Source organism: Pyrgilauda ruficollis, unplaced genomic scaffold (assembly GCF_017590135.1).
Source record: "Pyrgilauda ruficollis isolate IOZ18807 unplaced genomic scaffold, ASM1759013v1 scaffold73, whole genome shotgun sequence".
Lineage (NCBI taxonomy): Eukaryota > Metazoa > Chordata > Aves > Passeriformes > Passeridae > Pyrgilauda > Pyrgilauda ruficollis.
The window spans coordinates 2,727,460-2,746,442 of NW_024529155.1; the positions used below are offsets into that span (position 1 = coordinate 2,727,460).

The 18,983-nt window shown below is 51.2% G+C and overlaps 1 protein-coding gene across 3 annotated transcripts; it reads right to left on the reverse strand.

Moving 5' to 3' along the window:
• Positions 1–6,431: 6,431 nt before the first annotated feature.
• Positions 6,432–12,845, reverse strand: CDKN1B (cyclin dependent kinase inhibitor 1B). Of its 3 annotated transcripts, XM_041485932.1 has the most exons (3): positions 11,956–12,845; positions 11,299–11,429; positions 8,724–10,004 (listed from the first exon to the last, which is right to left on the reverse strand). In XM_041485932.1, exons 1-2 carry the CDS (start codon positions 12,428–12,430, stop codon positions 11,308–11,310), a joined length of 597 nt encoding a protein of 198 aa, XP_041341866.1. In that variant the 5' UTR covers positions 12,431–12,845; the 3' UTR covers positions 8,724–10,004; positions 11,299–11,307. The 3 variants fall into 3 exon arrangements, with proteins under 3 accessions (XP_041341864.1, XP_041341865.1, XP_041341866.1); XM_041485930.1 differs by lacking the exons at positions 11,299–11,429; positions 11,956–12,845 and adding an exon at positions 10,733–11,292 and having other exon boundaries at positions 6,432–10,004; XM_041485931.1 differs by lacking the exons at positions 11,299–11,429; positions 11,956–12,845 and adding an exon at positions 10,355–10,634 and having other exon boundaries at positions 6,432–10,004.
• Positions 12,846–18,983: the final 6,138 nt, after the last annotated feature.

Here is an 18,983-nt window from a genome sequence, read left to right on the forward strand (position 1 = left end):
TCTAATAATGGCCATGGGATTCCTGAATCAGTTTCCCATCTCATCAGACAAAACACTAATTTGTGTATCAGTTTCAGCCTCCATAATTTCTCCATAGTTACTGTTTCACCAAACAATATTTTTAGTCTTTTTTAAAAGGCACACAGAATCCAGAGAAAAAGTAGTTCAGTGCTCTGAACTCTTCAGCCAGTGAAGAGACAAAACTGAAGAGCAAGGACAAAGCTCTTACTCAAAGCAGGTACTCACAACAAGCCCTTCATTCAGGGCTTCTTGCAAAACCCATGCAGAACATCCAGGAACTGGGGAAAAACCCCACTCAGAAGTCTGTGGCTGTTTGGAAAGAAGCAGACCTAGTCTGAAGCCGAGGTACAGAAGTTCTGTCTCTCATCTTTCCTGCCTCAGCAGCACTGCCACAAGCACATCTGGTACTTCTGAACTCTGAAGTGATGGGCTGCATACTTACAAAGCACCACAGTGATGCAGCTTTACCCCAAAAGGGCTTCTGCTGCATGTTTATAACCTCACTGTGCTCTATCAGATATTTTTCATTTTCTAGAAAAATGTTTCTCTTTTCTAGCCCAGATAAGTTTGTAATACTCACACACCTGATCACAGCATCTGAGCAGCTTCCAGAGTTGCGTTCAGCAACATGCCTAACATTTGTCATATGTGGTTTGCTTGCTCACTCCCATCCTCTTGCCCAGGGAACGTCTGTGTGTTCAGTGCCTTGTTTCATTTTGGCATTTTATTTTTAAGGTGCTTCTGGATCTTTCCTAGCAAAGAGAAATCAGCACCAGGAAGCATACCTTAAACCTTAAAGAGAGCAGAAAGATGGAAGTCTGTGATTCTCCTTGGTGCAATTTCTGCCATTTGGGCTTGGACTGGACCTTGAGAAACTGGCTGTGTCCTAGACAGGTAAGTTTAACAGTTCCCCTAGATCTGTAGTTTATGGTGAGTGTGTCACAGGTTGCCCAGAGAGGCTGCAAAAGCCCCATCCCTGGAAACATTCAAGGCCAGGTTGAACTGGGCTCTGAGCAACCTGACCTAGTTGAAAACATCCCTGCTCATTGCAGGGAGCATTGAACTAGATGATCTTTAAAGGTCCTATCCAACCAAAACCATCCTGTGATCCCTTCTGAAAGGCAAGGGTTTGCAATTCAGATTTTTCATAGATAGGAGATGTTCAAGCCACTGAGTACCTGGAACATAAAGACAGAAGACACAAGCTTGATGCAACTCTTCTATCCCAAGCCATTGCCATCAGAAACAGAGGGCAGGTTTCCATAAGAAGCAACAGTGATTCCTTAAATCCCAGTAAACCACCAGCCAGCAAAGCCCCCTGTAAAACTCTTGCTAACCACTGAGTATGAATGAGGGCAATGCAAACTGCTTCAATGCTCTTCAGGGGAAGAACCAGAGACTGTCATTTTTTTTTGTGCTGAACACAATAGCTAAGTAAAATACCATCAGGATCATTTCAGACTAGAACTACACTTTAAGGTGAGGGTGACAGGTAGGGCATGAGGTGGTGGCATCAAGAGCCCATGGGGCACTACAAATGCAGATGAGATGGAGCACTAAATGGCATCAGAAGGGAGTGATGCAGTTAAGATGCAGAAATTAGAGGTATGCTTTTAATTAGATTCTAAATGAGTATAGTAGAGGACTTCACCTGCTACAGTGAGGTTAGCTGGTCTTGGAGACTTTTACATCCTAGGACCTGAACTGATCAGTTCTGTCAAGATTTTTTTTTTCAAAAGATCTGGACAGAGAGAGGAAGGATAAAAGGAAAGGGGGAAAAACCCAAAAAAACCCAGGATCCTGGGGTAGAAAAAAGTTCTAGCTCCTTCTCAACAGAATTCTACTCCATACATTTCACTCTTTTTTTTTATTCTTTTTTTTTTTTTTTTTTTGAGGATGAAGCAGCTCACAAGGACAGCAGGACCCAGGCAAGCAAAGAATATAGCACCCCGAACACTCTACAGAGAAAAGAGAAACTTGGTAAGAAGAGGTAATTAATGTCTGCAAATTAGTGAGTGTTAGTGAGTGCTCTCACCACCCAATGACTGGAAAAGGGTTACAGGTGAGAGAGGTGAAAGGAAAAGGTATAACAGGTGTCTGCAGAACAACTTTTTCTTTTGAAATCAAGCAAGTGCTTTTGCTACAGAGATCTGTCAGGAAAGGCACAGTGAGAGTTCCTACTCCACCAGCCTGCAGCTCCAGAAACCACTGCTGTATATTCCTCTGTCTTTGTATCCAGTGCACCAGGCCACTTTCCCACAAAAAATGAACTGTGACCCAGCAGATCCCTGTGGAACAGCTCTGTGATTGAGATCCCCAGGCAAACTATGCAGAAACTTCAGGCCGTCAACATCAACCTGTACTTCCCCAGCTAAGCAGCATTCAGGTCATTTGTGGAGCAGATTTTGATGGCCAGAGACATGAGCTGGAAGGCAGAGCCCTGGGCTGCAGCACTGAGATTGCCCAGCAAGCCTCATAACCATAAGATGGGCAGCAGTTATCCCACACAAGGCTTTAGTTTTTGCTTTAGTGCAAGGAACAAGCAAGACACACCAGCTCCCAGGCTGTGATTTCATGGTAGTGCAGCCAGCTTGCTCCCTCCCACCCACTGTGCCAGCCAAGCTTTTGGTGCCAGCTGCGTGAGGAGCAAGACCAGAAATGGATCCAGCTGGGGAGAAAGAAATATCAATTCACAAACCAACAACAAATAAGGGAAGGTGGGAAATCTCTGCAAGATCCATTCTCTACTATGGTTCTTGAACTAACTTCACCAGCAGTGCCAGGGGCAGGAATGAGTGGGCTCTGTAAGGAAGGAAGGGGATGCCTAAGCCAGCATTTCAGCAGTACTCATGATCACTGGATCCCAGGACGGGTCCGTTTGGAAGGGACCACAGTGGTGTCAGCTGGTCCCACCTCCCTGCTCCAGCAGGGCCATCCCAGAGCACAGGGCACAGGATTGTGTCCAGAGGGGTCTGGAACATCTCCAGTGAGGAGACTCCACACCCTCTCTGGACAATCTGTTCAATGCCTGGGCACTGCCCAGGGCAGAAATTCTGCCTCATGTCCAGGTGGAACCTCCTGGGATCAGTCCCTGCCCGTTCCTCTGGTGCCATTGCTGGGCCCTGGAGCAGAGCCTGGGCCCTGCTCTGACCCTCCCTGCACACAGGGACACCCAGGGCTGAGGGCCCCTCTCAGCTGGGGCTCCTCTCCAGGCTGGACAGCCCCAGCTCACTCAGCCTTTCCTCATAAGAGATGCTGCAGTCCCTTTGTCAAACTATTGCCTCTGTTGCTTTCAGCCAGACTGGCAGCCCGGGACTTACAGGCCTTACACAACTGGCTCACCCAGCTCCACCTGTTTGCAAACACCAAGCCCTGTTTTACATTACTTATGCTAAGATAACGATAGCTTTGCTAGAAAAACACACTATATATTAACTCTTCCCCAACCCAGGAAGAGAAGCACCTGATCGTCAGCCCCAGGTATGGCCCAGGTAGGAGTCAACACCTATCCAGCTGACAGTAGAAGCAAGATGCTAGAGAGCCCTGACCCACAAGAGATGGTTTCTGATGCCATCCTCATTGCAGTGCTACAGAACCAGCTTGGAGAAAGAACATCAAGAGAATAAAAGGCAACTGAAATCAATTAAAACACCCTGCTGACTTGTCCTCCAGCACCAGTAACACTCTAATTCTTTGCTCTGCATCAGTGCCTAAGAGTCATCTCCTCCTAAAGGAAATAAGCTACTTGATTTACTGTCAAGTAAAGGGCTGTCACAAATTCACATGCTAGCAATTGCAGCTGAGGGACTCCCCACATGCTGGACCTTTTAAAGAGAAAACATGAAATGTTGCTTCTGAGCTGCCCTGGGCAGATGGCTATGACATAGGAGATTTCCCAAGTAGGTGAAGAAAAGGTGAGAAAGCTCGGCTGTGGTCATTTAAGTGGCTCTGTGAGCTGAGCCAGTAGAGGTCTCTCTTCCACTAATAAAAATAAATAAATATCTATATTCATCTGTGTATGCATATGTCCTCACTTGGGATTCCTCGGTCTCGACCTAGAATAAAACATATACATCCGGAAGCCAGCAGCTCAGATGGGAACAACCATTTGTTCCAGAAAAAAAAAGTTAAAAAAATGGAAGTTGGTGTGGTGTACCAGGTTACCAAGCTCATGGTATCAACTCCAGGCTTCACATCTGGCAAGAAAAATTTACAGTGTGGTCAGTCCCAGACCTCCAGCTTTTCTCCCCAAAGCAAGTGAGGACCAGAACTGTACTTGCTAGGACATAGACATCTCTTGCAGCATGCCCAGGCAGCAGGGGATAGGAGCCCTTTCTGCACTTGTCTTGCCTGGTTTCATCCTGGGTAGAGCCAATCATGACAGAAAGGCTTTATCAGGCAACAGTTGGGTGTTTGGCCTCCATGTAAAGAACCGCTGGGTCGTTGTGGGGGAAGAGTCTGGAGCACACAAAATGGGGCGTCTGCCCACGACTGGAATCCGTGTTTGAAGACTCAGATGTGAGGCCAAGGATAAAACTGGAATGAAACTAATGTTCCTGCCTGCTGTCTCCTCCAAACAGCTGCAGGCGCAGTAGGACGGCCAGGTATAAAAGCCTGAGCTGGCACAGCCTGTCTTTGCGGATGGGGAACGCTGAACCACAAGGTGTGCTGCTCCCTGCTTCCACCCAGAGCTGGCCGGCAGGTGCCAAAGCTGCCGGGAGGAGCGGGGCAGCCCCTGCCAGCACAGCACAGAAAAACAGCACAGCACAGAAACACAGCACAGAACAGTACAGCACAGAACAGAACAGTACAGCACAGAAAAACACAGCAGAGCACAGCACAGAACATGTAAACACAGCACAGAACAGCACAGAAAAGCACAGCACAGCACAGCACAGCCTGCCACAAGCACACATCCAGGTCAGCCTGGTCCAGCTGGGCCACGGACTGGTGTCCTCCACTGCAGTGACATCCCGCAATGTGTCAGCTGCAGCAGCAACCTTCCCCTTCTCCAAAAGCCAGAGCCAGGGAACTGCCCTCCGAGACCTGAGAGCGGATCCCCACAGGATCCTACAACCCCTCAACAGCAAACAAACTGCCCATGGCTTGTGGAGAACCTGGATCAGCAGGTTAATTAAAACGGGGAAGGTACACACAGCCAGGCACGGCTGGGAAATGGGGGGAATTCCAGATGGGTTACAAAGCGGCAGTAGCTTTGTTTTCTCCAGGGAGAAGCAGGGAGTCTGACACTCCTTTGTTTTTAGGCAGTTGCACTTGGTATATTATCATTACATATTAACATGTTATTTTTATATTTTTATTATCGTTATTAATTTTATATTACAGAAAAATATACATTTGCCTGCTCTTTAAGTGAAGTGAATTGGGAATGATTTTTATTAGAAAGCAAAAAAATAGAGAAGAAAACCACATTTTCCTCTATTTTCTGGCCTAATTTTCAGTCTTGCAATGACTGATGTGGGCAAGACAGAAAACAGGCAGGGAGAGGAAAGGCACACAAGCTGCCTGGATGGAGGAGGTGGCTGAGCCTGGATGAAGCACAGCAAACCACAAGTGCAGATACAACCCACCCAGCAGGAAAAAAATGCCTTTTTTCAGCTTCAAAACTAAATGAAACATCAGAGGTGGGGGAAAAAAAAAATCAGTATTAAAAAAGTATAGAAAGTCTCCAAGGTTTTACCAGTAAAATGAAAACAGAAGACATCTAATTTGGGGAAAGAGCAAAACAATTCATACAATATAATCTTATTATTTTACTGCAGATCACACATTTTGTTAAAGCCACTATACTGTAGCCTTTTTATTTTGGTATTTTAAAAATAATAATAAATTAAGATAGTAAATTACTTTTTAGAAAAAATAAAAAAGACAAAATGCTGTAGGATGTCAAAACAAAAACATGTTGACATTTCCTGAAGTGCAGTATTTTCTTTTGAAAATGAAATTCGGGGTTTTTTTCAGCTGAAGCTACTGAGAAGTACAGATGGGTACGGATGTCAGAAAACATCGCGTTCCAGCTAATTTCCTCATCCGAGGAAGAGGAGGCTGGCTCCGCAGCTGAAAAGCAGTGGGTGTTAATACTGACTTTCAGGACACTTTGTTAGTACTTTTTCTTCCCGCCAAACGTCTCCGGTGAAAAAGGGCCAGATCCACGTCCAAAATCCTTCCGCTAAGGAAGGGGTCAGACCTCTCTTCTCTGGCACGGGAGCACGCGGCTGTGCAGAAGGGAACGCCAACCCTTCCTGCAGCACGGCAGCGCCGAGAGGGGAAGCGGCGCTGCCCGGCGAGCAGAGCGGGAGCGCTGCGGGGCGCGGGGGCTGGCGGGGCGCCGGTGCCGCGGCGGGACAGCCCCGCACCCCGGGGCCGCGCTGCCGGGGGCGCGCAAAGCGAGAGGGGGAGGCGGGCGCTGCGTGCGCACCCCGCGGGGCGGCAGCGCGGTTGCATCAGACGGGGCGGGCCGCGCTCCGCCCTGCCCTTCCCCCGCTGCCGCCCCGCCCGGCCCGCGGAGCGCTGCCAGCCGCACCAAAGCAGCGAGGCAAGGTTGCCTCCAGCCGCCCGAGGAGGAAACGTTGCGGCGGAGAGGAGAAAGGGAGAGGGGGGAAATAAAATTTAAAAATGTGCCCCCGCCGCGCGGGCACGGCCCCGTCTCCAGTTCCCCGCGGGGCTGCGGCCGTGCAAGAGCCACAAGCGGCCCCCGAGGGAGGGGGCACGGGGCGGGTCCGAGCCGTGGCCGCCCTGCCCCACTGGCTCCGGGCGGGGCGGCGGGGAATGTGCCCCCTCTGTCTCCGGCCCCGCGCATCCCCCGGGGGTCACCGGGGGAGGAGGAGGAGGAGGAGGAGGCGGGGGCGGGCGCGGCGCTCCCCCGGCGCTGTTGCGATAGCGGCGGGCGGGCCCCCGGTAGAAGCGGCGGCCCTGGGCTGCTCCCCAGGCAGAGAAGCGGCATCGATCGGTCGCGGCAACAAGGACAGCAGCGACGAAAAAGAAAAAAAAATATTCAAAGTAATAGCGGGGGGGGGGCGGTCAGAGGGCACATCCCAACCCTACGTGACGGAGGAGCGGCATGAACCCCGCCCGCCACTTCCCTCCCCGGCCCGGGGGCTGCAGCCCCGCCCTGCCCCTGTCCCCCGCCCGGGGGGGTTTGGCTTGCGCCGGCTGCGGGGATAGGCCGGCTCGGGGAGGCGCCGCTATTTATTTTCCACCGAGATCACTTTGTTCGTGCTGGCGGAAAAAAAAAAAAAAAAAAAAGAAAAAGAAAAACATCACGGGTTTTGGGTTTTGTTTTTTGGCTTTTTGTTTTTGGGTGTTGTTTTTTTTTTTTTTTTTCTAAATCTTCGCGAGTGTTTTCCACGTTTAGCGGGCTGGGTTGCGCAGCCCCGCCGGGGCGGCTGCAGTCGCTGTGCGTGGGGCAGGAGGGCGGGCACGGAGCGCGCCCGGGGCGGACGGCGGTGTGTCCAGCGATCCCCGCAGCCGCCGGAGCAGGGCACGGGCAGCGCCGGCCGTACCCACTCCGGCCCCTCCGCCCGGCCCTGCCCGAGTCGGGGCCCACACTGAAGTGGGGCTGGCAGCCGGGGTCTCGCCCCCTCTCGCCGTCCCTCCCCAGCGCCGGCCCGGCACATGCCGGCGTTCTCGGGGAGCTTTCGGAGCGAGGGCGAGCCCGGGCGCGGCCGGGATAAACAACAGGATCGCGTTGCACCGGGGAGGGGGTTGGACCCTGGCGAGCCTCGCAGGGAGCTGTGCTCCCCCTCCGCCCCCGTTCTGTGTTCTTTTACGTGTTTATTTATTCCTCGCAAGCCCTGCGGCTGAGAACGCTGCTCCCCCGCATCCCCGGGCGGCGAGGTCCGCTCGCACCTTGGCGGGCGTGGCGGGCAGGGCCGGGCAGCCCCCGCCATCCCCCGCACCGCGGGCATCCCCTCCTGCACCGTGCGGTGCCAGCCCTGCCCGTGTCCGCCGGCGCCCGGCCCGGCGCGGCCCCGGCGGAGCGCGGCCGGTGCCTCCGGCGGCATCTGCCGGGCCCGGGGCGTGCGAGGCGCCATCTTTGATAGCCACGAGCGGCCGCACGGGGAAGATGCCCCGGGGCTCCGGTCACCGGCGGGGCCCGGCAGCGAGGCACCGAGGGACAAGCTCGGGAATACCGCGGATGCGCTGGCTCTCCGATGGCCGCCCGGAAGGTGCTCTTTAGGGCTCGAGTTTGAAGCCTTAGGAGTCAGAGTGCAAGAAATACCTCGAAATACCTCTTCTCTCTCAAAAAAACCCCAACCCCACCCCAAACCCCAAAAATATTTTGACACAGGAAATTCCGCTCTTTTACACGAAGAGGGCACATCATTCCCAATTACCATAGAGGAGACTCAGAAGCATTTTTATGTTGGAAAAGCCCTCTTCTGAATCCAGCTGTTAACCCAGCACTAAACGCTGTCCCGAAGTGCCACATCCACAGGCACTTTGAAATCCCTCCCGGGATGGTCACTCCGCCACTGCCCGGGGCAGCCCGTTCCAATGCCTGAGCACACTTCCATGAAGAAATGGCATCGTGGCACTAAGGGTGCTGCATCCTTTACTTTCATCTCCACCAGAGACCCGTGAAGAGATGGATGCTCAAAGGAAAACTGTTATTTCTTGCAGTCTTATTTCCTCCTGCGCCAGGCTGAGGGATGTTGAAACACACACTAATGAAGACCATATTTCTTATATATGGCAGTTTTCTTTATTGATTGCTTGATGTGAAACAATATCAATCTGGATTTTTTTTTCCCCACACATTACAAAAAAAATTTTAATTGGCTCAGTCTGCAATCTTTTAAGCACAGCCATATTAATTATGAGAAAAAAAAAAAAAAAGAAAAAAAGAGAAAAAAAACAAACTGAAAAAAACCCTCTAAAAAGTCTACCAAATAGAGCATTTACAAATGCACAAAACCACGCCACTTTGGCTTTATGGGGAAAAAATATTGTCTTCTAGATTAAAAAAAAATCTTTTAACATAAATAAGTTAGTATAATTTCTCAGTGTCTTTACAGAGTTATGTACACAGGTACACTTCAAACTTTTTTTTTTTTATTTTTACATACAGGTACACAGGCAACGTAGAAATACTGTTTAAAGATGTAGTATCCCTTTTCCTCTCACAGACAAACACTTCAGGAAGTGGGTCAGATCAGAAAACAACAATATTCCAGATTCAGAGCAAAAGCCTTCCAGATTAGGTTTAAAAAAAAAATAATAATCAGGCAATGTAATCAGGGGATGATTTTACACAACTTTTTACAGGCTATCAGTTTTGGTATGTGGATTTGGTGGGGTGGGAAGGTGGGGAACTTCTGCTACTACATAACGGAATCATCACAGCTCCCACCTCTTCAGTTCAATGCTGTAGGAAGAAATTTCACAGTAATCTGCTCTGAGCAGTTACCATGATGATATATTAAAAAAAAACCTTAAAAAATTAAAAAAAAAAAAAAAAAAAAAAAAAAAAAAAAAAAAAAGAAAGAAAAAACACTGTGGACCCACTTAAAGGGACAATACATCTTTAAGTAATAAAAAACCTACACTGCTTCTCTTCATGGATTTCTTGGCTTGCTAGATTGTGAAAGCAAGTTCCAATCAGTCACCCTCTTCCAGTCCCTCCCCCCTCCCAACAAGTTTTATGTGCTACATAAGGTAAAAACTATATACACAGGTAGTACAATGAAGCAAATAAGGAAACACCTAATTGCACAATGCTACATCCAATGCTTTTAGAGGCAGGTCTTTTAAGAGTGCCTAAAATTTAGTGTTATTGTTTTTGTTGCTGTTGTTTTGTTGCTGGTTTTTGTTTTGTTTTGTTTTTCAGTGCTTGTACAGGACCTCCATCTCCCGGAGATCGAGGATATGTATTTTTTTCCTTTCCCACTACAACTTTACATCTTCCTCTCTTCATCGCCGCCCGCCGCACCCGACGAACGAGGACGCGCACATCCTCTGCTCTGCAAGGGGAAAAATGAAGGGGGGAAAAAAGAAAAAAAAAAAAAACGAAAAGAAAGACGGGGGAAAGCGATTAGAAAACATCGACAAGAAACGCGATCCGCGGCGCAACCGGTTCAAACCGACACCGCATCCCCGGGGCGGGCGGGCCCAGCCCGGGCGGGGCCCCCGCCGCCCCCCCGCCCCGGGCCGTGCTCCCCGCACCGCTGCCAGCGGCCCCTCCATCTATCCACCCATCCATCCACCCCTCCCTCCCTCGGCGGGGAACGCGGGGGGACCCCTCCCGTGCCCCCACCCCCAAAAGCGGGCGGGAGTAGCGGCATTCGCATGGCCGCGCTCGGCCACGGCTCACCCCAGCGGGACTAATTTGTTGCAACTTCTGCTTTACAGCTTAATCTCTCTCTCTCGGCACAATCGCAAATCGTTTTTGTTGTAAACCTCGCTCCTAACCTCGGCTCCCAAACCGCCGGCGCAATTTTTACCAACTCTCTCCCCGCCCCAGCCCTCGCCTTAAAACAAAACAACAAAAACGGGGTAGGGGAGAAGGAAAAAAAAAGCAAAAAAGGAAGGGGAAAAAAAAAGAGCTTCACAACCCAGCCTCCCATTAACCCGCTCCCTTCCCCCTGCCAGCCTCTAAAACCAAACCAAAACAAAAAAAAAAAAAAAAAAAAAAAAAAAAAAAAAAAAAAAAAGGGGGGGGAGGAAACAACCCCAAACCAAACAAAACAACCTCGCATTGCTCGGATTTTGAGAAAGTGCCCGGATTCCCCTTAAACCCAGCTTCTTGACTTATTTCTCCAGCAGTGCGAGGTGGCCGCGACATGCGACGGCAAGGCTGACACTGGAGGTGAAACAGCCCCGGGGGCGGGGGACAGGGGAAGCCCCCCGAAATCCGCTGGCATCTGACATGATGCACCAGCCGCGCTTCCAGCTCCGTCCCTGCACCCGCACGGTCCTTGGGAAAGGGCTCTCCCTGTCCCCGGTGCCCATCCCGCAGAAAGGCAGGGTCAGTCCCACCGCAGCCCCTGCCCCAGCCCCCTGACGCTGCCGAGCCCAGGCTGGGCTTCGCTCCTTGTTTTGTTCTTTTCAAGCCCTGCGCCTCCCACTCCCCACCCTCCAACACACACCCATTGCCGAGCGCTCGGGGAAAGCCACCCTTCCTCGGAGAAAACACCCCTCGGCGAGCCCACAGGGGCTCTAAGCCCCCTCCCCACCCCCTTAGCTGCGGGATAGACACTCGGTCACCCCTTCTTTCCCTTACTTGCATCCTAATGCCAGACCCTAAAGGGAACTGACCTAAACGCTTTACGTTTGATGTCTTCCCGGGCTTGATTTCTTGGGTGTTTGCTCCACTGAACTGGCACTGGGGGAGTCTTCTGAAACCTCTTCTTCTGTTGTGTTGGCTCTTTTATTTTGAGGAGAGGAATCTACGAGGGGAAAATTAAAAACAAGGGGGGCGGAGGGGGAGGAAAAATATTAAAATATTTTCCTTCCAGATGTTTGCTCAGCATCCAGGGGGGATAGACGGAACCGAGGGGGAATATTCCCAGATCCCCATGTCAGGTATTGGCTGCGAACAGGGGGTGGGGAAATGGGCTTCTCCCGTAAATAGGAGACCCAAATTCCCTCTTTTCGGCTAAAATCCATATTCGTTTTTTGCTGAGCGCTGTGAACCTCCTCCCACCTGGGCAGGAGCCCGGGTCCCCGCAGTGGGGCGGCGAGGGGTCGGGGGATCTGACCCGCGTCTAAGGGCTCTTCCTTGCAAATCATCTACCGGCTCCCACTCTAGGCGGGACCCCCGGGACTGCAAACACTACCAGGGCTTTTTTTAGGGGGAAAGGGGCGGGTGGGGGGAGGCACACCGAGCCGGTGCCACGCGTGGCAGGGGCGGAGGGGCCGGAGCGCCGGCGCTGACACGAGTGGGACGCGGGGCAGAGCCGTGGGGTACGTTACCATCGGCCGCGGGTCTTTTCCTCTGGGCAGTGCACTGCTCTGCTAAGTCCGTCTGATTTTCTGAAACATCAGTCTTTTGAGCTACACAGTGAGTGTCCTCTGAGATTCCCTGAGAACCGACAAAAACCACGGTTTGGCAATTCCCGTTTACATCCAAGCTCTGGCGGCCGGCGGACTTGCAGACGGCTTTCCGTAGCCGGGGGGGTCTGAAGTAGAAGTCGGGCGAGCTCCCCTTCTCCACGGCTTGCCATTCGTACCTGCCTTCCAGCGGCCTGTGATTCTGGAAATCGAAATTCCACTTCCTCTGGTACGCCTCCTCCATCTCCTGCAGGTGTTTCTTGAACTCCCTGTTGAGCTCTTCGTGGTTCACCGGCCCGAAGAGGTTCCGGCACGCTGACGGCTTCGGGTACTCCGACTGCCTGGCCTCCATGCGCTCCAGGGTAGGGCTCCCATTAGAAATGCGGACGTTTGACATCTCCCCGCACGCTGTGGCTCCAGGAGGCGGTTGTTGTGCTCGCTACTCTCTCTCCGCGGCCTCCGCCGCCCTTTATTTCCCGGCGCCCGGCGGCTCCGCTCCGCGCCTCCGCTCCGCGGCCCCGCCTCGGCTCCGCTCGCCCTCGGCCCGCGGAGAAGGGGCGAGGAGGCGCCCTTGCATAAGCGCCGGCCCGGGGATGAGCCCCGAGAGCCGCCGCTGCCGCCGCCGGGGAGCCCCGGGCGGGTGAGGAGCGGAGCGCGGCGCTGCCCCCGCGGTGCCGGTCCGCCGCCGATGGCGATGGCGCTGGTGCCGATGATGCCCCTGCCGATCGCACCGCCGCCGCGTAGTAAAAGCGAGACGGAAAAAAACAAGAGACGAGCCCTTTTCTCGGTTGCCCAATATGGCGATTGAAGGGAGGCTGACGAAGAAGAAAATGATTGACAGCACGGGTCTATTTAAACAGCCCAGCCGCGCCATTGGTTACGGCGGCGGGCGCCGCCCCGTCCGCCCGGCCCTGCCCCGCAGCCGCCGCCGGCTCTAAAGGTGGGACGGGACGGGCTGGGAGCGGAGGGGAAAACGGCAGGGGCGGGATGGTATCGCCGAGTCTCTTCTCATCGTCGCTCTGTAAAGCCCGCAAAGCCCGGCGGGGTTTGTGCCACCCCAGAAAAACACGCACCCCATCCCGCCGCTGCCCCGAGCGCCTGAGGAATGGTGACGGCTGGGTTTGAGTCGGGGCTGTGACAGGAGCGTCCCGCCGCTCTGGTTTGCCCGGGTTGGGCGAGGGCGACACGTCCCCGACGAGGTCCGGGGCTGGGGGCAGGCTGAGCACCCCAGGGCATGCCGCGGGGACCAGCACCCTGACCCGCAGCGCCCTGAGCCCACTGCTGCGGAGATCGGGCTGCTGGCTCCTAGTGCCAAAACCATCATCTGCCCTCTCGGCAGAGAAAGGACTAGGTTAAGAAATGTCTCTAAAATAACCTCTGCCGGGATTTCAGATGTCAGCTACTCGGGGAAAGAAAAAAAAAAAAATAGCACTGGGGTTTGTCCTGTTTGCTCAAAAGATTAGATGAGCAAAGAGTCACAGCCAGGGATTTTCTAAGCAACTTCCTCGAATAGTCAGAGCAGGTGTGGTGGACGTAAGAGCAATCGTGCACTCCTCTCTGGTCCCCTTTTCTCCAGCTCTTTCCACAGGCATCTTCACTCACCAGGCAGGGCAGCCCCCCAGTGTGTTGTGTGACACTGTGGGTTCTCTCAGGCACTAAAGGTTATGACATTTCCAGGTGCCCAGATCCAGTGACTGAACATTTGGAGGGTCCTGAAGGCTCTTTACACCAATCCATCTGGGCAGGTCTCCTTTGCAAGCAGAGCAACCCTGCCCAAACTTCACGGTGGGAGGATGAGTGGGATAAACAAGTAGCAAGCTATCTCAACAAGGCAGGGGTCAATATAATGGGTTTAACTGGCTGAGATGACAGTCAGCAGGTTTGGCCTTGAAGACATGGAGATTTTACACACTGGAGAGAGGACACAACCTTCGCACAGTGCTCAAGCCCAGGCCAGCACTTTGCTGGCCATCATCAGACTCAAGGCCTCCAGCTTCTGCTCACAGCACTCAGCAGGGGAATCTCAGTATCATCAGACCCAAGTTCAAAAAAAAAAATTATGTGTACAGGCAAAAAAAATATCAAAAACAAAACAAATGAGATTAGTTTAAAAACCACAAGGTTGAATAACATTATTAGCCATGTTATTTTTATTTATATGCTGGGGGTTTTAGTACTTGGAAGTTGTTTTTCAACTGCTCTCAGAAACTACAAGTTTCAGCAATTCACTTGCAGAAAATTAAAGCTAATGTCTGCAGGACCTGAGATGTTTTTTTGAAGTTGCAAGTCCATGATAAAATTCCATCAACTGGAAAAAGTGGGCCTGCATCTGCTGTATTTGCAGGATTTCATCTTCATTTCTCTAGGCTTTCCTGTCTTTGACTTCCATTGCCACCAGCAAGGAAGCTCCTTTTCAAGCTTCATTTTCTCTGTCAGGTGTAGGGACACTGAGCTTGTTTTGTTGATCTGAACACGAGGAAGTTGTAACTAAATGATCTGCAGAGTGTCTGAGGATGCCCAGGGCTCATCCTGCTGATGGGGGCTTCCCTGCTGGTAACCCCAGACTCCTCAGGTGAGGAGTTCCCATTCTCGGCTCTCTGGGAGTCTCTGCTTGTCTCCCTAATCCACAACGGAAAGGCAACCCTCTTGTCTGTAGGATTATGACAGTAGTAACAGAGTGTAAACACAAACTAGGAAAAAGGAAAAAAGTGTGGGGAGTGTGGGTTTCGAAAAACTGAAACCTTTACTGCCCACGAGTAAAGCAGCAGCAACATGACAGCCGTGCAACAGAGAGCACTGATTTATCTGAAGCCTTTGGAAAAGGAAAAAAAAAAAAAAAAAAAAAAAAAAAAAAAAAAAAAAAAAAAAAAAAAAGAAGTTACTGTAGGACAAGAACCTTCTGGGGTTTTTTTGTTGTTGTTCTGTTTATACTTCCCTTAGCACAAGGGCCTGAGACTGAGTCCGTGGATGCTGTACAAGTATATTGAGCGCGAATAATTAAATACAAAGGGGAGGAGAAGAGGGGGGGTGGGGGAGGAGAAGAGGGGCGCGAATAATTTAAGCCGCTGATGGAAGCAACGGAGAAAATGAAAGAGGAGTGGTCTGCCCCTCTGTTTATTCCTCTATCCCTTCTCTATCACCCTGCCTCACTCTCGGAGGAACTGGGGAGAGGGAAAGGGGAGGCGATGTACCTCCGCAGCCGCGGTAGCTGCGCGTCTTTCCGGGGGCAGCACAACCCCCAACCCGCGCCGCCGGAAACGCTGGGGTCGCGCTGGGACAAATCATCAGGAAAAGGGGTAAAATTAAGGAGAAAAATTAAAAAATTAAAAAAAAAAAATCAGAGTGTCTCCCCCGGGGTGGGAGCATCCGCATCCTCGGAGCATCCGCGGCTGTGCTCTGGTTCGGGGTTGGTCCCCGCCGCTCTTTCGGCTCTCTCGGCTCGTCCCCACTCCTCTTCCACACGATCTCGGCAATCCACCTTAAATCGCTGCGGCTGCAGAGGGAAAGAAGACTGTGTCTGCACGACCTTGCCATGATCTAAAGTGTTTTGTTTACAGTCAGGCACCCCCGATGGCTGCAGCAAATCGGGACAGAGGCAGGCGCCCGCCCGTAGTAGCAGTGAAGCGTGGAAAAAAAAAAAATACAGGAAAAAATATACTCGAAAGTCCCGGAGCGAAGCTGTGGAAAGATCAGAGCGCCATCGTCTTGCAAAAGAGGGGCACAGCAGTGGGGCTGCGGGGGAGGCGGTGCGGGGAGGGCACGGGGACCAGGGCTGAGCCTCCCCCGCAGAGCTCCAGCCTCCCACAGCCGGCTCTGCCCCGCTCCGGGGCCGCCTCCGCTGGAGATGCGGCCAGTCAAAGATCGGAGGAGAGGATTAGAAAGGAAAACAAACAACAACACGAAAGCCCAAACCCCAAACAAAACTTGGAGAAGTGAAGCAGAAAGGAGGGAGGAGTGTTTGTAGGGGGGTCTGGGCGAAGAATGTCTTGGCTCCTCTAAGAGGCTCTGGACACCCTGTCCCCTCTCTTCCCACTACCCTCTCCTCGTTCTTGTTGGGCTTTTCCACTGGCAGAGCTGCTCGCTGTTTTTCTTTCCTCCAGAATCGCTTAGGCAAGTCTCCTGTCTCCTTTTTGGCCACCCTCCTTCCCCAGCACTTTATAAGGCTGTCCACTGAACCAGCAAAGCCCATCCGAACCACACACACAAAGCACCTGGGTTGCTCGGGATTTTACATATTCCCTTGCAAACAGGGGGGAAATTGGGAATCATACCTGGGCTCTTCCACCAGGATGTGTCCTCCAGAGTCGAGGATGAAGAAAGCAGGGATATGGCATGACCCATCTGGAGGTTTGAGGAGGTTTGTTCCTAACCCACCTCAGCTGTTACTGAGCCGGTGCCGCTTCCCCACCTCTCCAGGTTTTCAGGCCAAGTGCTGATTTCTTCAAGAGATGTGGGGCGAGCCTGCCATGAGATTCAGGGAGCAGACCCCAAGTATTCACTATATAATATTGACTTAACAGGAGCCCTTCCCTTCTGGGCAGGATTAGGGCCCGGTGAGGTACAGGAGCAGAGGCTGTCAGGAAGGAAAGAGCCATCAGTGTACAAAGGCTCTGGGACACGATCCGGCAGTGCCCAGGGGCAGAGCACTGCCTAGGAGGTCAAGGAGACGCTACCGTCCTGTGCAAGTGGCATTTGAGACCTTTTGCTCATTTGCTGTAAACTCTAGAGGGAGCCTAAGGACAGAGATCGGGCCAGGGCTTGGCCTTGCTGCTGGCAGCGTCCCCGGTGCCCGCCTGGCTGTCCCTGCCGGTCCCGCTGCCGGCGCTGCTGCGGGCTCTGCTCCGCTCCCCTCTCGGCAGCCGGGGCCGCGGTGCCAGGGGTCCCGGCCCTGCCAGCACCTGCAGCAGCCTTGGGTGCCTCAGGTGCCAGGACCAGCCCAGGGGATTTTGAGTCCTCGTGGGAGTGCTGGCAAGGTACAGCTTGGGATTTGGGGTGTCCTTAAGGGGATTTGAGGGTGTCCTTAATGGGATTTGTTTTTAAAGGCAGGTGCTGTGTCAGAAATGCCTCTTCTGTGCTATAATGATACGGCAGTTATGTCTGCAGAAGATACAGGTTAAAATACTAGCACTGAAAGTACTCATTCCAAAGAGAGAACTCGTTCCCCAAAGAGAGAACTCTCTGCAGCTCTCTGCTTGTCACCAGCTTCCCTTGACTTGCTTCTGAAATACCCTGATTTTGTCTCAGGGAAGACCCTTCTGGTCTGGCTCAGACAATTTTAGTTTTGTTTTTCATTTTGTTTGATGTGCAAAATAGAAGCAAGTTTGAACTGCCCCTGAAGCACAGGTGAAGCCAGGAGTGTCCCACAGCCAGCAGTGATGGATGCACTTTTCTGGGTAACCAACTTCTCCTTTTTCAAACCAGGAACAAGAAAGAGGATGTTAATATACAGTCTCTAAAAATAAATACACACACTTGCACATGATGATGTTGAGTTATGCTAGCAAACACTACTGTTGTAGAGGTGAGGCCTAAACCAGTAATTGATTGCTTGCTGTGAAGTGACCTAATTTCTCTGAAGAAAACACACCATATGAAAAAAAGTAATCTTCAGTCTAACTCCGTGTCTGTAAGACTTCTCATTTAATACATCACATAACCCATGCCACTTTGTTAGAATAGCAAATTTTTAACATAAGAGTCTTAACTAGAGGCTTCTTATGGCAGCTAAAGTTCCTTTCCCTTTCCATGCTCCTTCCCTTCCCTCCTGCTCCTCTCTTCCTCCCTTTCCCCTTCTCCTTCCCTTTCCTTCTTCTCCTCTCCCTCCCCCTCTCCCTCTTCAAGGTGTGGAGAGGATTAACCTGCTCTGTGTTTATAAAGTTCTGAGTATCAAAAGCCCAAAGCAAGAGCTGAGCACCAACAATAACCAGGAGCTATTATTGTCACTATGAGATTAAAGAGCTTTCCAGCCCCTTGCTCTGCCACCTATGCCTTTAAGAAAGTTTCCCAACAGAAGAATTATGTGCAGTGGAAATGAGTTGTCCTGTTTTTCTACAAAGCCTGAAGTGAACCTTTCTGGGAAGGGAATGATATTTTGTAGCAATGTTTTCTCAAGTACAATTCTTTAGGTTCCCGAGTGATGACACATTGTACAGCAATGCTCTTGGCACAAGGCATTCATCTGTGAGAAGGGATGCTGGCCCCATTTCTTACAGCCATTCATTAAATAAAAACACCCTGTGTCATGTGTTATGTTCCTCTGAAATGTTTAACGTTTTTAGTGCCTGAAATTATATGGTGCCTGGATAATTTTTTTTTTCCCAGAACACAGCACTAACCTCTAAGTCAGTTACTGAACATTGTTGGAAGAGCTTGTTGTTTTTCGTTAGTGTTGTGTTTTGTTTTCATTTGGTAGGATCCCAACTTCATGCAACAGGCTTTTTCAGAATACAGAACTATGTAAATGTGATGCTTACAGCTGACCACAAAGAGGCCGCTCACCAAAAAAATACCCCGACATAAAAACATCTGCATATGTTAGAATTTTAAGCATTCTGGGTGCTGTTTACATGAGAATCTAGCCCAGTTCTCTTTTTTACTTTTGTTTTTCTTTTTTATTTCTTTTTTTCTTCTTTTTCTTGTTTTTCCTTCTTTTTACTCTTTCTTTCTTTCTTTCTTTCTTTCTTTCTTTCTGCTGTATTAATTGCCTTAGGATCAAGAGGTCTACAAACATCTTCCTTATATAAACAGAGGAACTGGTCTGGCTAATTTCTAAACCCTTTAAGGAAGATGACCCATCTCACATACCAAAATGATGGCATTAAGAAACAGATTACTATCAGGGCTTGGGATCTGAGTTCTGGTCCTGGCTTCCCTTGGCCATGTCATGCACATTGCTGCAACTCTTGGCACCTCCATTTCTTCCCTCACCCTTTTCCTAATCTGTTTAGACT